At 36.3% G+C, this 14,987-nt stretch overlaps 1 protein-coding gene across 1 annotated transcript; it reads right to left on the bottom strand.

Annotated features, from left to right (window-relative positions):
- Positions 1–696: 696 nt before the first annotated feature.
- Positions 697–14,850, bottom strand: LOC105058642 (polyadenylate-binding protein-interacting protein 3). The gene is given in 16 exon segments (XM_010941623.4): positions 697–968; positions 6,530–6,592; positions 6,730–6,761; positions 6,764–6,827; positions 8,956–9,099; positions 9,252–9,544; positions 11,019–11,052; positions 11,150–11,219; positions 11,381–11,502; positions 12,074–12,310; positions 12,405–12,582; positions 13,072–13,253; positions 13,503–13,633; positions 13,805–13,966; positions 14,041–14,198; positions 14,636–14,850. Coding segments are annotated over 15 exon segments (1,875 nt in total). The 5' UTR covers positions 14,174–14,198; positions 14,636–14,850; the 3' UTR covers positions 697–938.
- Positions 14,851–14,987: the final 137 nt, after the last annotated feature.

Below are 14,987 nucleotides of genomic sequence, written 5' to 3'. Positions count from 1 at the left end.
GAGAATTCTTGGTGACCAGAAACTGGTGATTCCTTCGTTCTAATTTCTTGCACTCCTGTTAACCATTACCATAATAGGCGGAAGAGAATGCGACCTGTTAACATCCTTTGACCACTGGAAACCTGATCGCAACACTGCTACCGAGCCACAAGAGGTGCCAACTAGCTCATCTTGTGAGGCCGCCAGGTTCGATAACTGTGGCCTGCTTCAACCTATCTCAGCTAGTAAAGTCACTGGATTTTGATAACTATAACCAGATTTCAAACCCGACTTTCACCCAATTTCGATTAGGCTTTCTCCCATCCTACTAATTAAAAACAAAAAATAAAGAAAAAAAGTTCAAAAGAAACCTTTAATGGCACTTTATGTTCACCTCAAAAGTGGTTCAGGCTATTATGTTCCTTGCTTTGACAACCCTCGTTTCAGATAGAGGATCTCATCCACGTTCATTTCCATCTGGTAAGCTCCTGAAAGCACCACGCAATTTTCTATACTTATTAATTTGTATGGTGCACCACGCAAGAATCTCAAGACCTTTCACAGATAAACCCATGACTGTGATACACGCACTGTTTAACCAATGAACAACACCAGAGAAATACTGCGTATTTGGTTGATTTGATTCAACCATGTAACTGAAGGTTTGACAGAATTAACAAACAATAATATTTCAGATGATTAAACCAGAATGCCGCATTAGTTCTTAAGTTCCTTTCCATATCAATGAAGGATGAGTGATGAGTAATAATTTACAATTTCAAACATTTTTCGAATGGCATTCGATTGCAGAAGTGATTGAATCCTATGGGCCACAAAATATTTATCCATGTGCCATATCAATATGTTCGAAGGTGGTGATTCAACCACATGGTCAGCTCCAGGTGGGCAACACATCAGTGGAGATACGGAAACCACCAGAGAACGATCACACTGTTGTATTAGAAATTTCTCCCTTTGTATGGCATTTCCTGTAACATTAGGATGGTAAGCCGAGCTCAATATAAGGAATAACACAAAATCATACGATAAAGAACAGAAATTATGACATCATAGTCACGGCAATGTAAAAGATGATCATAGATTATACATGACTTCTCAAATAACATCATGTTTTTTTTAACGTATCAGAATTAATATCATCAATGGTAAAATAACTTAAGTCCACACTGAGTTTAAGAGTGAAATGATTTTAGAGATCTTTTTATGCTGAAAGTACAAAAGAATTGTAATATTATATGGTAAAAATTAATGGACAATCAAATATGGAAGTTTATTACAACAGAAATCCCTTAAAAAATCTCTCAGACATTACCAAGGACTTGATGATGTATATAATGATTGCATAAACACATGATTGCAAGAAACGTTTTCTTCATTTGAGCTCCTTATCACATTCCTTCTGAAGCAGAACACAAAAATTGGCTGCACGCAAATGGTTTCAACCAAGCATTCTCTTTAACGATACACAGATGTTTACTCATGTCACGACAGCAATTCAAATTTTTGGGAGGACCAATTAAGGATCTTTCTTAAGAATCTCATGTGAGATTGCAAAATTAGAGGATCAACCACCTAACCTGTCCACACTAAGTTTACCAAACTCTTCAATATGCAAATGTTAACAGATGTCCTCAGCAATGTCAACATGACTCCTTTTTTAACAAAAGAATAATGTCTGTCACTCCAATAACGAGTAGAAATCTGACACATGATCTCAGCCCCCATATATCTTGCTCATGAGTTTACAAGCGGCATTGCGTCTTGGTTTAACTATTTGCTATTGCATTTATTTATGATCCTTTTTTTTTCATTACATTAGTCTCATAATTTAATAATCTAAATTGGTCTAGTTAATCAATTGCATTTGCATTGCATCGTCTAACAGAGCACATAAGTTGCATCTTTCCTGTGCCTTATATTGATCCAAACTCAATCCAGGCTATCATATGGCCATTATCAGATCTAAAATTATAAATAGTAAAGACAAAGCAGACCTCTGGATCTCAAGCTATGGCTCTTGAAAGGTATGGCCATTATTACATCCAGAAATAATCAAATAACTTAAATTTGATGTCTCAACTGAAGCAGTTTATATTCACCTTTAGTAAATTCAAATTATAATATTAAATTATATTATTTACCTAAAGGTAAATTTATTCACCTAAAGGTACGGCCATTATTCACTTTTATAATATTAAATTATAAATATTATCACACAATTTTGTAATTAATGTGGATCTTGAATAATTCAAGTTTTATACCTCCATCATTGGATCACTAGCACAATTTATGATGGTAACCAACTTTGAAACTCCCTGAACATGAACTACAGAAGAGCTTGATTGTGTTAATTGACCATAACCAAACATAGGACCACATGAGAATCACAAAAAATAGAATAGTGGATGTTCCAGTTGCTTGTAACTTTTGAGCAACCATAGACCACCACATTAACTATAAAAAATTGCATCTAGTGATAGACTGGCAAACAATCTGAACATCCCTAAGCACAAGAACAGCTGTTATACTTATAGGTTTAGATGTACGAATTTCATCGAATCTTCAAAGACAAGATTCCTAGTGCTCCTTTCTAGATTCAGATAATGTCATCAATAGTTATGATCGGCTTATCCACAATTGGAACAATTATTGATTTTATCGATAACCATCAATTGCTAGATTCAGAGTTTGTTGATCCTCAACAAGTGGATATTTAGGCACAATATATTCAAAAGATAGAATGTTTATCAACCACATCTATTTTGAACATGTCACAAAGTAAAATGTTGTGCGAATGATCAAACCTTGATATCATCAATAGCTTATCCCAAATTCCAGTCACATTAAGAGGTACCAGGCATTTGCATATCCTTGATGGAGAAGGGAAAAATTTAGGAAAAAATGGCTCATTTTCATATTTTATTGTATTTTACTATTTTATATTGGTAATTTTATGTTTCTTGTAGAGTCCTGTTTTAAGTAGTATTATTGTACAAGAATCCTACTTTATTGGAGATTTCACAAATTAGGATTTGATTTTAGCTAATTTAAGGATCTTTTCATAGGGAAGACAACGTCCACATGGAGATTGGCAACTGTTGTCACCAGTACGAGACCTTAAGTCCAAGAAAAAAAAATCTAGCAATAGAGCTCATACAGGAGAAAAAGAAGATTACCAAAAAAAATAAACTGAAATTCAAATGAATATTAATTCCTCGGTTGTGAGAATGGCCTTTGCCCCCCATATAAAACCCTCAGGAAAACCTGAAACCCGGAGAAACCCTGACTAAACCCTTATGTCAAACCAACTAATTCTAACCATTAAACTGAACTCATAAACATGTATGTTCAAGTCTTTGTCACACAACCTTCAAACTAGATAACTTCACTAAAATGGACCCTCTGCAATTTGTCACATTGAGACACCCTGAAATCATACATTACAAAATCAAAATAGACTGCTTCTGTTATGGTCCCCAAAAAATATATGGCTATGCTTAGCATCAAATTAATTATTCAAATAAATCTAAAGACTCATCAGTCCCATCACAAAACAGAAAAGGTTGAAGAAAAAAATGGATCCCTAGTGGCTTGTAAATTTGTTCTCCTTAACAAAAGGGAAGTTCACATCATGTCTAAATGGCATACTTTCTTTAGACCTAAAGTACCCATCTCCTATAGATACAATATAGATAACCAATTTCAACTGAAGTTTCAAGGATATACATATACTAGATTATCAAGTAATTGATTTTTCAAATATAAATTGATAAGATGTTGCACTTCATTACAGAGAAGCATTTGCAGATCTTCTCTTCCAATATTCCCCACTGGGCGCACCTGCAATCACCAACTTGGCAATGACATGATTCAACAGTCCTAAGATGCTAATAGAAATGTGTTCTATGGCATCATTTTTTCCATAATAACAAAGAAAAAATTGCTTGGTGGCATGTTGAAGATGATCGATGGCACTCTAAGGCTTTGACCAAAATTAAAAATTTTGAACCAAACAATCTGAATATTGCAAGGACTGAACCGGAACAAAAGTCAAAATGTATAAAATAGTGTTTCGACCCTTTTCAGAAGTTTTGGCCTGTCTTAACAACAATACCAAGCATCAATCTGGTTGTAGCAGCAAATAGTCACTTGGCCAGTTTTGGTTGTATGATGTTTGCATGTTAAAGGATTTCAGCTAATTTTCAAAAGAACCGACCGAAATCAACGAACTGTTAAGTGCCTGCCAAAGCATGGCTAGGTATGGCAAACTCAAAAATAAAATTTGATCGACATATCTAAGTCATTAGGACAGTCATGTGTGGTTTATTTGTTAATATGAGGTATATAATAATAAACAAATGATCAAGATTTTGTAGGAAATTAACATCACTTTAAACACACGAATTTTTTAGAGAACTAATAATCCAATCATTAAAAATAGACCATTTTTGGTAGGATCTGAAAATTTCCTTAAGAATTTTACATCAAAACTCTCGAGGGTTTATTATGAAGTCTTTAGCTAGCAGTCTTTAGCACCGTCCAAAAACTCAAAAAATCAATCTGCAATTCAACTGAGTCGGGTTAAGTCAAAGATTTGGCTGTGAACTCAATGAATCTTGAATTTCAATACTTGGTAATAAATTAATACTGTGAAAAATATATAAATTATGATGAAACATTAATTATATCTGTATAAACTACAAATACAAACATGTAGACATATTTCTTAGTAGGGGCAAACAAATATGAGAAGCAGTCCTTAGGCAAGAATAAGATTAAAAAATATACATAATATATATATATATATATATATATATATATATATATATATAATATATATATATATATATATATATATATATATATAATTAAAAGGTCAACATTATATGAAACATTTGAGATAATATTGAATACTATAAGGAAAACACCATGAATCTAATATGCGGTCATTTCAATTGGAGGGTCCTAAATAAATGCCTATCTTGATAAATCGTTTTGTGGTGGAGACAAACAAGAAATCCCTTATTTTCACTAGAATTCACTCTAATGTTTCTCCCACTTTTTACCCAATGAAATAAGAAAATGTTTATAAATGACATATGGGAATATGTTAATCATATCTCATCTTATCTTATATAATGGGAAAGGCTTTGTAGCAGGATCCCTCAACATTTTCCATCCTTGTCTGTGTGATCATGGTCTCAAAAATTTAATTTTTACTAGTTCTAGAACCCATCATAAAAAGGTATTGTTAATAAGGACCTTCTACTACTTTAGGTAATCTGATTCTGATTCCTAATGGTTTAAGTAGAAGGAATCCCTGGCAACCCATCTCACCCCTAAACCAGAGGTAAGAAATAGGAGAAGGAAATGAGTGGTTCCTGTCTCCTTTCACTCATCCCCTCTATATTGACACCCTTTTTAAATGAAAATGCTCCTCCTCACATTCACTTCCTTATAAATCGTAAAGCAAAGAACGAAAAGTAAGACATGATGTATTATCATCAAACCAGCTCATAACAATCAATGGGCATGACAATGAGCTAATACATTTACAGCTATCAATGGGCTAGGTTGGATGTAGAAAAAACCAGTACAAGGTTCAAAACTCAGGCCTAAGTTTGACCCACTGCAAACCAAGCCTGGGGTTACCAAGTCCTCAAGTCCTAGCTTAACTCGACCTTTTTTTTTTTTTTTTTGGCCGGGGCCAAACGATTCTCAAACCAGGTGACTATTCATTTTCGATCAAATCCTGCCCAGGCCCCAGCCCAAAATTAATCAAGTTTCCTTAGAGTCAGGCCGAGTCAGGCTTTCAAGCTAAAAATCTAGCCTGAGGGCCTGAGCCTAATTTTTTCCAGGTCAGGTCTTTGGGCTGCTTGGGCAAGCCTAGCACATTGAGAGCCCTCAATATGTTGGCTCAAACCTGAGTGAGCCAATCTGAGCCAAGTTTCTAGTTACTCAGAGAGTCACCTTATCCCAAAACAGGTACTGGGACCGAGTTCAACACACATCATCTCAAGCATTGAGTTGAAATCCTACCAAGTTCACTATTTTGAGTCAGCTTGGTGAGTTTCTGGAATTAGACACATCCTCACCCGCATCATACAGGTCATACTAAAATTACAACTCCAAAAGGATGTGCCTCAAAAATGCTTTCTGCAACTGATTTCTTTTAAAATATTTCAAATACTGAACACATAATTACATACTTGGCTGTTCAAATTTGAAATTTTATAAGCAAACAGTTTTAACATTATTTGTCCAAAAAAAGGAAAAGGGTCACTTTTTTCCCATGGAACGATACAAACATAAAGCTCAGCTAGGAAACTAGGAAGAAGTCACTCAGTGACCACATCTAAGTTACTACTTTATAAATATTAATGTTAGTTTATTTCCATAGATGAAATTTTGTAAAAGGAAAATTATGATTACATGCACTATAAAAATGTATTTACTATGAAATTTATTTGCTAGAAGGAAACACTATTAGTGGTAAAACCAAAAGGGGAAAAACATAGAGATAGCTCACAGCTGGATAAGTTGGCATGTAATAAAGTGGCCGTGGCTGACCAAGAATCATCTGCTGTCCATACTGCGAAAGATAATAATGATGATATCAGTATCACCGTTCACACACATCAGGCAAGTAAATCAGAATCACAAAGTTGCAATCCTGATACATAGATTCAAGCTATATTACACAAGTTCAGAGATAGGCAGATGGCATACCAAAGGACCATTTGGATGGATATATGCCTGGAAGACTGCAATGGTGCAGCCTGTGGACTGTAAACAACAGGATGGTGCCCACCAAAGGTTGGTCCAATCTACAACAATCATTCCACATTAATAAGGGGGGTCTTGTTGTGACAGAAATCTAAAACTGCAATTCAAACTGCAACAGAAGGCAAAGATGACCAAGCAAGAAAAGAAAAAACTATAAATAGAAATAGGCATTCTGAACTTCTAATCGAAGAAGGGAATGCAAGAAGCAAAAATGAAACATTCCCCATGAAACTCTGCAAGAAGTACACTGAAGTCCAATACTTATTTTGGAAAATTAGTAGCTCACAGAGACAATTAGGAGGGGTGTAGATGTAACCTATTATCCATCCTGCAGAGTGCGGAATCAGTATCAGTTAAGGAGAGGAGAAGTTTTGGCACATGGAATCCTTCTTTGAATTTTTTTTTCTATTTTTTTTAGAAAAGTGTTCTCTAACAGGTAATAAAGAGCTTCTGGAGGCATAAGTGGAAAAATAGACTAGTAATTCAACTCATGAGTATTGTTATAAGTTATGACCAATCTGCCAAGCCTCTGTCATAAGTTTAAAAGAGTAAATTACAAACAACAGCACCAAACAGGTCTCAGCAGACATAACTTGCAAACAGGAATAAGTGATGAAATTTAATCAATACTTTTCATAGCAGAACTTGATAGTAAAACAAGATAAGAATCATATTTGTACAATATATGTTAGAGAACATCACAACTAATCTAGCACTCCACTCCCAGTTAGGAAACTGCAAATTTCTCATACTAATTTGGGACATCAAGTTGCATGACATGGTGGTATAAACATTTTATGCACTGAAAAGATATTAAGCTATTACAGAATGCAGTAACCACAAAGACAATTTTATGGGCTTTACTGAGAACAAAGACATGGGTAAAGAGATTTTTTTTTTTAAAAAAAAAATTATGAAATGGAAGGCTAACAGAGATGGTGCTATAGAAAATTTTAGTAGAAACTTTATATTACAACCACATGGAAACAAACCACAAAGCACAGTGGCCTAATATAGGTGGTCCAATATGCTACTCTACAGGATCACTGCAACTTATGTTAGGCCATATAGATAAGTGAAAAATGTTTATAGACAGAGTAGGTGCAGGTGCAGCGAGTCTGAGTCATGGGTCAGCAGGTTGACCCTGAATCAACCGCAAATCAACCCATTATTGTGCGACATTATAAACAAAATCTTTTCCACTTTTCTAGAGCCTGATTCTATCCATTTCATCTTCGCCCCTCCCCCCCCCCCCCCCAACCTCCCATTTGATCTCCAATTACCCTCAATCTCCCCAATCTCTTGAATTTTCTTTCACCTAATTTTTCAAGAACCTGATGCTGATGATAGAACTGGTAATGGTACCATCCCATGTCACCAGTTCTTGAATTCAAGCTACCTTCTCTCCTGTGCTGACAACTACCATGAGGCAAATCAGAAAACTAGAACTTCGATCCCCTCCCTCCTCAGAAACACTAGAAGCCATCATGGAAGAAGACAGAGAACCCAACAAAGGGAAGAAGAAGAAGAGAAGGAAAAGGTAGGAGGCAAATGACAGGATGAGGACCTTGTTTCAATGATAGCCACAGCACTGGACTCCAACTACTCCCCTTGCCCGATCCTCCTAGCTAAGTCCATTACCCCAAGGGTTGACAAGACCACCCTTGTGCTTGCCCCATCCACTCCTTTGCCAATGATGGCATCCGCCAAGGCATGCACAACCACCTTTGGTGGTTGAACCAGATAGGTTGAAGACTATGTTGAATTGGACGAGCCACGTGGGTCAACTGGCCAAGTCAATGGGTCGTCCGGGTTTTTGAGAAATCCAAGTCTGGGATTGACCTAACCAATGTAAGCTTACAAGTCACAGGTATAATGGGTCAACCCGCTCAACCTAGTCAGGTCTTAAAACAATGATCGTTATTTCTTTATGTATCTCATTTTTTAAAAAAATATTTGAAAAAAAATACAAACTAAAATATCTACCTATGTACCACAACTTCATTTTAGAAAAATGCTAATCAAGGCCTCAGATAAACGATAATTAGGGCAACGATGATACTTTATATATGAAACTATGAAAGGCCTAAAAACTAGATTGCACAAAGATGGGAGTAAATAATAACATTAAGCAAGATTGTAATAGAAAGGTTGTCTTTAAAAACTCACCCCTATGCCCATGGATATGCCATGCATATGAGGGGCAGCTGATATATTATTGGCATAATAAAATGATCCATCGGATGCTGGTGTGTGCTGCCTTAAAGAAGCAGATGGCATAAAACTTTTAGCATTAGGATTGAGCTTGAATTCCTGGATATCAAAATAAAAAGAACAATAAACCACTGCACAAACATTTAGAGGAAAAATAAAAGAAAATCGAAGACAGTTAATCAAGTCAGGAACCAGCTTTTAGTGAAAAATTACAGTCAAACTTAAATTTCAAGCATGGTCAATGATCACACCTTAGCATTAGGATTCAATGTTGACTTTTCTGAAAATAATGATCCTACCGATGAGCTTGGTGATAGAGGACCACCTGAAACTGAGCCAGAACCTACATGCTCAGAAGTCGATGATGTAGAACAACCAGGTCGTAGAGAGGTATTTACAGCTTCATTAGCAGAGGTCAATTTGCCAGATATTGCAGAATCTGAAGATTCACCAGCTGGACATTTATTTATTTGATCAGAAGATGGAGGATCATATGTAACAGCACTAGGGGATAGTCCTTTAAGATGTGTTGATGGGTGTACATCTGCAAAACATGCAGAATTTTGCATATGGGAAGCCACAATTATATATTTGCAAAAGCAAGACTAGAGCAACACCAAATCACAGAGGAAAAAAGGTACTGCACAGACAGGTACAACTGCATAATAACCAACCCTGCAGGAAAATACAAAATGATTCCACCAGCAAGATTTGCAATCAATACATTTCAGATTGGTAGCCACATAGTGTACAATTTTTTACATTCATATAATATGTATATCTGCCTGTGTATACTTACATGTGTAAGTATGTTGGCATCCACATGTGAATACACATATGCATACATACCGTCATACAAATTGCACACTCTGACCCTTCCCATAGGCAATAAGGAATGTGGGGATTACATTACAAAATCACAATACTCTTAATTAACAGGTTGAGTAATTCTCGTTGCTGATAAACCATATGATTTCAATACACTGACCAAAACAGTAGGGAGAACCACTTTATCATATATTCTTTGTTCAACATATCTAAAATCATGCAGTACAATTTATTCCCACAGAGGGCTTTCCTGCAATCCTTCCCCACAGAACTTTCTACAAAGTTTTAATTGTCCTTTTGTCCACCAACTATGTGCAAAAGCTACCCAGCACTGATCTTTAGTAGATCCATCGATGACTTTTTATAAGCATATGTAGGCAAAACTCATGAAGAAAAAATACAGTTCTACACCATAATTGAAATTCCCATCTCTATATGCAATGCTGATGCCTCCAACCTTTATTTTGCAGGAACCCTTTCATAATTTATAATATACTAGCACCCAAAACATGCGATGCATGTAAGAGAAAGGTGTAGTTCCAGTGTTTGGGGTATTTTCACATTAAGGGAGAGTAGAGTCAATGTTCAGGGGTGAAGTCACACCACCAAGCATTTGCAGAATAATATCAAGATGTGCAAAGCCTACAGTTGACCTCATAAATTTCACATAAAAAAATATTTTAAAAAAAAATGGATTCCTAAATTCTAACATTGAAAACAAATTTTACATATAATAAACACAAAAGACTGGAATGAACCTCTCTCGAGTTTTAGCATTTACTACTAACAACCAGCTAGCATAGAAATATTTTCGCATAAAACCACATCTTCAGTATCAAAACACCACTTTCTAAAGGAGTTCCAGATAAAAAACTCATAATAGAGTTTATGTTCAGGATAAACTGTTTTATTTATGGAAGTTAAGATGCAAGCTGTATCTTGACCTATCTTAACTCCATGCTCACTAACATGTTTTAAACTTCTGATATTTATTTATTTATTTATTTTCGGTTCACCATGTCACATATATGGTTATGGCTATATAAAGCTGCAAGTTCAGCTGAAGAATACAGTGTTTATTAGATTCTTAAACTACAAGGTCACCCATAACAATCAATTATATTAATACTAACCAAACATGTATAAAAAGGCAGAAATGTATAGAAAAAACATATTAGACTTATACTGACCCTCGGACTTTGATGTTTGAGCCTCCTCAGAAATCTGAACAAGGTGAATAAATGAGTCAGATGCAAGTGAAGGGGTAAAGAAGTTCATGTATTTATCTTGATAAAAAGTGGCGCTACTCAACATCACTTACAATTCTATCTCTGCATTCATTCAACAAAATCTTTTCTGCATCCTGATCTTTGGTCATTTTATCATCCAACCTAAAATACAGAATGCAAAATTGAATGATTGATGTGATAAAAAACTATAAAATCTCGATCCTTGATAAAGCTCATCTATGATTGCCTAGCTAACAGAACAAAAATAGGAATTTTCAGAAAAGAAAAATAACGGTAATAATAGTCAGGCTTAGGCTGCAAACCTGTTCTTCTCATCCATGAATAAGGAACTCTTTACAAGAGAGTCGGAGGATGGCCAAGTAACATGGTCAGTGAAACCAGAAACATGTGCATCCTTATCAGCAGGTATTTGAGAATCCTCATCCTACACATTACAAAAAAATGCAGAAGATTCTGCTCGTCTAAGATGGTATCATTTTATTTCATCTCCTAGTCATTATCCAATAAACAATCAAATAAAACCCCTGCCACTTATTTCCCTGGATTTGGGTTTTAGATGTGAAGCGCTCTATGCCACCATTTAAGAAACATTATAAAAAGATTACATTTTCTTAGTCCTTTAGAGTTTCTAATCAAGTCAAATCATAAAATCAGATGACAAAAATATTATTATTCCTCCAACATACTACAGAATCTGATGAAAGTGTTCAATTAAAAAAAATGCAATTTCTAATCAAATCAAATCATGAAATCGGACTGCAAACACATTATTATTCCTTCAAAATACTACAGAATATGATGAAAGTGTTAAATTAAAAAAAAATGCAGGGTTTAGCAGAATAGTTTTAACAGTTTAACTACCATAAAAAACTACAGAGTTGCAACACTATTTTTCACAGACACTCTATCACATCATTCACAAGGAAACAGCATGTAGTTCTTCAAACATTTCTATAGATAGGAAACACAAAGGGAGAAGATCCTTCAAGTCATACCGCTGATAAGCAGGTCGATGATGCCAGGGATTCGCTACTAACTTGCTTGCTTAAAACCTCAGAATATGATCTACTAACGGCAGACCCAAAAGAGTCTCCAAAGGTTTCCATATTGTGGGCATCCAAAAAAGAGTTTTCATTTTCTTCATATCTGCCACCATCAGCTTCCCTTCGTACTGCAGAATACCTGCTCTCCTCATCAAGGTCAAAATCTTCATGGAAATAAATACCTCTTTCCTGTTGAATGAATTCAAAGAAGTTGCAAAGTATTAACATGCTAGGAAGCATGGCCCATTAAAAACATTCACAATTGATGTTACAGAAAAATCACCTCAGCTAAATGATGATCATGAGTTTCCTCTCCCTCGATTTCTCTAGCTATTCTTGAAGCTTCAATTTCAAGTTCTCTCATTTGAGGACCTTTCTCAAGCTTTGTTGTGTAAAGTTCCTCATTGAAGGTACTCTTCACTCCAAACAAAGTTTCATTTGTTTCAAACTGATCCCACTTCCTGATTAGTTGGTTTTTTTCAGAACAGAGCAGTCAAATTTATTATAATAAAGTTGGTGACCTTATGGATGCTATTGAATTGCTTAGAAAGGCATAAAATAGCAGGTAAACTAAAAAGAAGAGGAGTGATCCAATTTCAGATACATGGTGGAAAAACTCTAAGAAAATGTAATTTTGAAACTATGCATAGCAAGCATGCCTTATTTAAGAAATAACAGGAAACTGGTAGGCAATTCAATTCATGCTTGAGAATGCAGATAAAGAACAAAGTGATGCAGAGCACATAATCTGAGAAGAATCAAAAATGTTAAAATATATTTGCGATGGGGTTAATGAGATGCACTTTCAACAATAATTTAAAAGCAACACTAATAAAGCCATCATAACTTTAATGAGAAAAGGGGGATATGTCGTTAAGATGATGCAGCTAGCTACATGAAGAAAATTCTAGCAAGCTGACATTCAAGTTAAAGAAGTTGCTAATGCCCACCTACTCCACGTTCCATCAAATATATTCTCCAGTTCAGAGCATGCTGGAACATCTTCATCAGGAATCCAGCGCTCTAGCTCTCTCTCCACCTCCACGTGATGCGGATGAGAAATAACAGAATCTATCAAGAGGTCATTGCGCTTCTCCCTTGCATGCCCATCATCACTACTTAATGATGCATCCTGATATTTGATTAAACATCCAATGCACCAATATTAAAAGCACCACCAGAAGTAAGACATGTGAGATAATCATACAACAAATCGCTAGTAGAAGTAAAATAATAAAAATTATTTAGTAGTTTAAAGTTAACAGTCCAAATCCTATTTGTGTAAAGAGATCAATTTTAAAATGGGATCAATATATTATAATCAGAATTCTTAAAGAACATGAAATGATAGAACAGCATGGTGACAAGAAGCTAACGAAACCTTTGCCAAAATATGGACAAGTTCTCTTGAAGGTATGATCATAGTCTGAGGTTTTTTAACTGTATCATTAAACGGCTTCTGTCCCTTGATGGAACCATCCTTAATCACTTGAGCCATTTTCAAAACAACTCCTGCAAATAATAATCAAATGCTTGATGGAAATGCAATATAGGGAGGTGCTGACATCAAGAAGGAGAAGAACATTTGCTTTGCAGGCAAAACAAAAAAGAAAATATCTATAATACTATCTACATCAAGATCCTTCCACAAGGCAGAAGCACACAACAAGCACATAAGCATACCAAAATCTTTGTCAGCATTTGCTGAGTGAAAAATTCCAGATATTATAGACCCATTTTTCACAAGGACTTCCACACGCTGACCAACAAGACATGTCATGATGTAAATTAGTCGATCATGTGAAGGACCTGCAACCCCTCCTACTTTGCTTCCATTGGCTAAACCTGTACGAGAAGTCTATTAGAACTAAGAATAGGCAACACGACAAGCAAGACTTGAATAATATAATATAAATTACCAAAATTAGGAGAAGTTGGCTTTCCGGAGTGCATCCTGTTATCATCCATCCTGGCCCCCGTCTCTCTGTCAACTCTCCGACGGCCAAAGCCATTAGCAGAAGATCTAGGAGGCACGGCTTGTTGGAGATTCATTCTCGGCTCCAGATTCTGACGATGCCTGGAACAATCAGAGGACGATTCATCAATCACATCTAGACAATTTGATTCGCATGCAGGGCAAATAAAGAACGAGTATTTACAAAAACCCTTTTTCGCTAGGAAGAGTGTGTCACTCATGGACGCATTCGGGAAGAACAACCTTTCTAGGTCGCCAGAGCCTCTACGAAGAAATGGGTAAAGCCCTTCGAAAAACACTTTTGGGAGCAAATATGAAGCAAAATACTGGAAATTACTGGAGAAGATCTCGTCATACCAGCATAAATTGTGAGAATATAACAACAAGTGATCAAGAAACCAAAAGATTACATAGCTATTTCCAACGGGCATGGATTCCTAGAGACGCAGATCATCAGACGCTCAAATAAGCTTGAAAACCCTAAAAACGAAGCATAACTACGGCACCACGATACCGCAACACTTAATTAGATGTAATACCAAAGTTGATATAGAAGGCCTACGGCTGGACCGAGAGTTGCCCATCCCGGTCCGATCAAAACTAGGGCGCACGTCCAGACACATTCATGGTCGAAGGAAGAAAGAGGGTGAAAGGGGCGGCAGCGGTGATCTTGAGGGGAAGCAACAACCGCCCGAATCCCGACGTAAGGGGACTGATGTAGAAAGAGAGGGAAGAGAAGTAGGCGGCCGCCTACCGGATCCGGCGAGGGCGTCGCCCTTCGGTGCGCAGCAGGGGAAGTGGGAGAAAAAATTAGCGGACGACGACGACGACGACGACGACGACGACGAAGGGGTGGTGGAATACCAGATCCCGTGACCGGCCTCCTCCGTC

Source organism: Elaeis guineensis, chromosome 15 (genome assembly GCF_000442705.2).
Source record: "Elaeis guineensis isolate ETL-2024a chromosome 15, EG11, whole genome shotgun sequence".
Classification (NCBI taxonomy): Eukaryota; Viridiplantae; Streptophyta; class Magnoliopsida; order Arecales; family Arecaceae; genus Elaeis; species Elaeis guineensis.
Note: the sequence above shows the minus strand (reverse complement) of the source record. Positions and strands in the feature narration are given on the sequence as shown.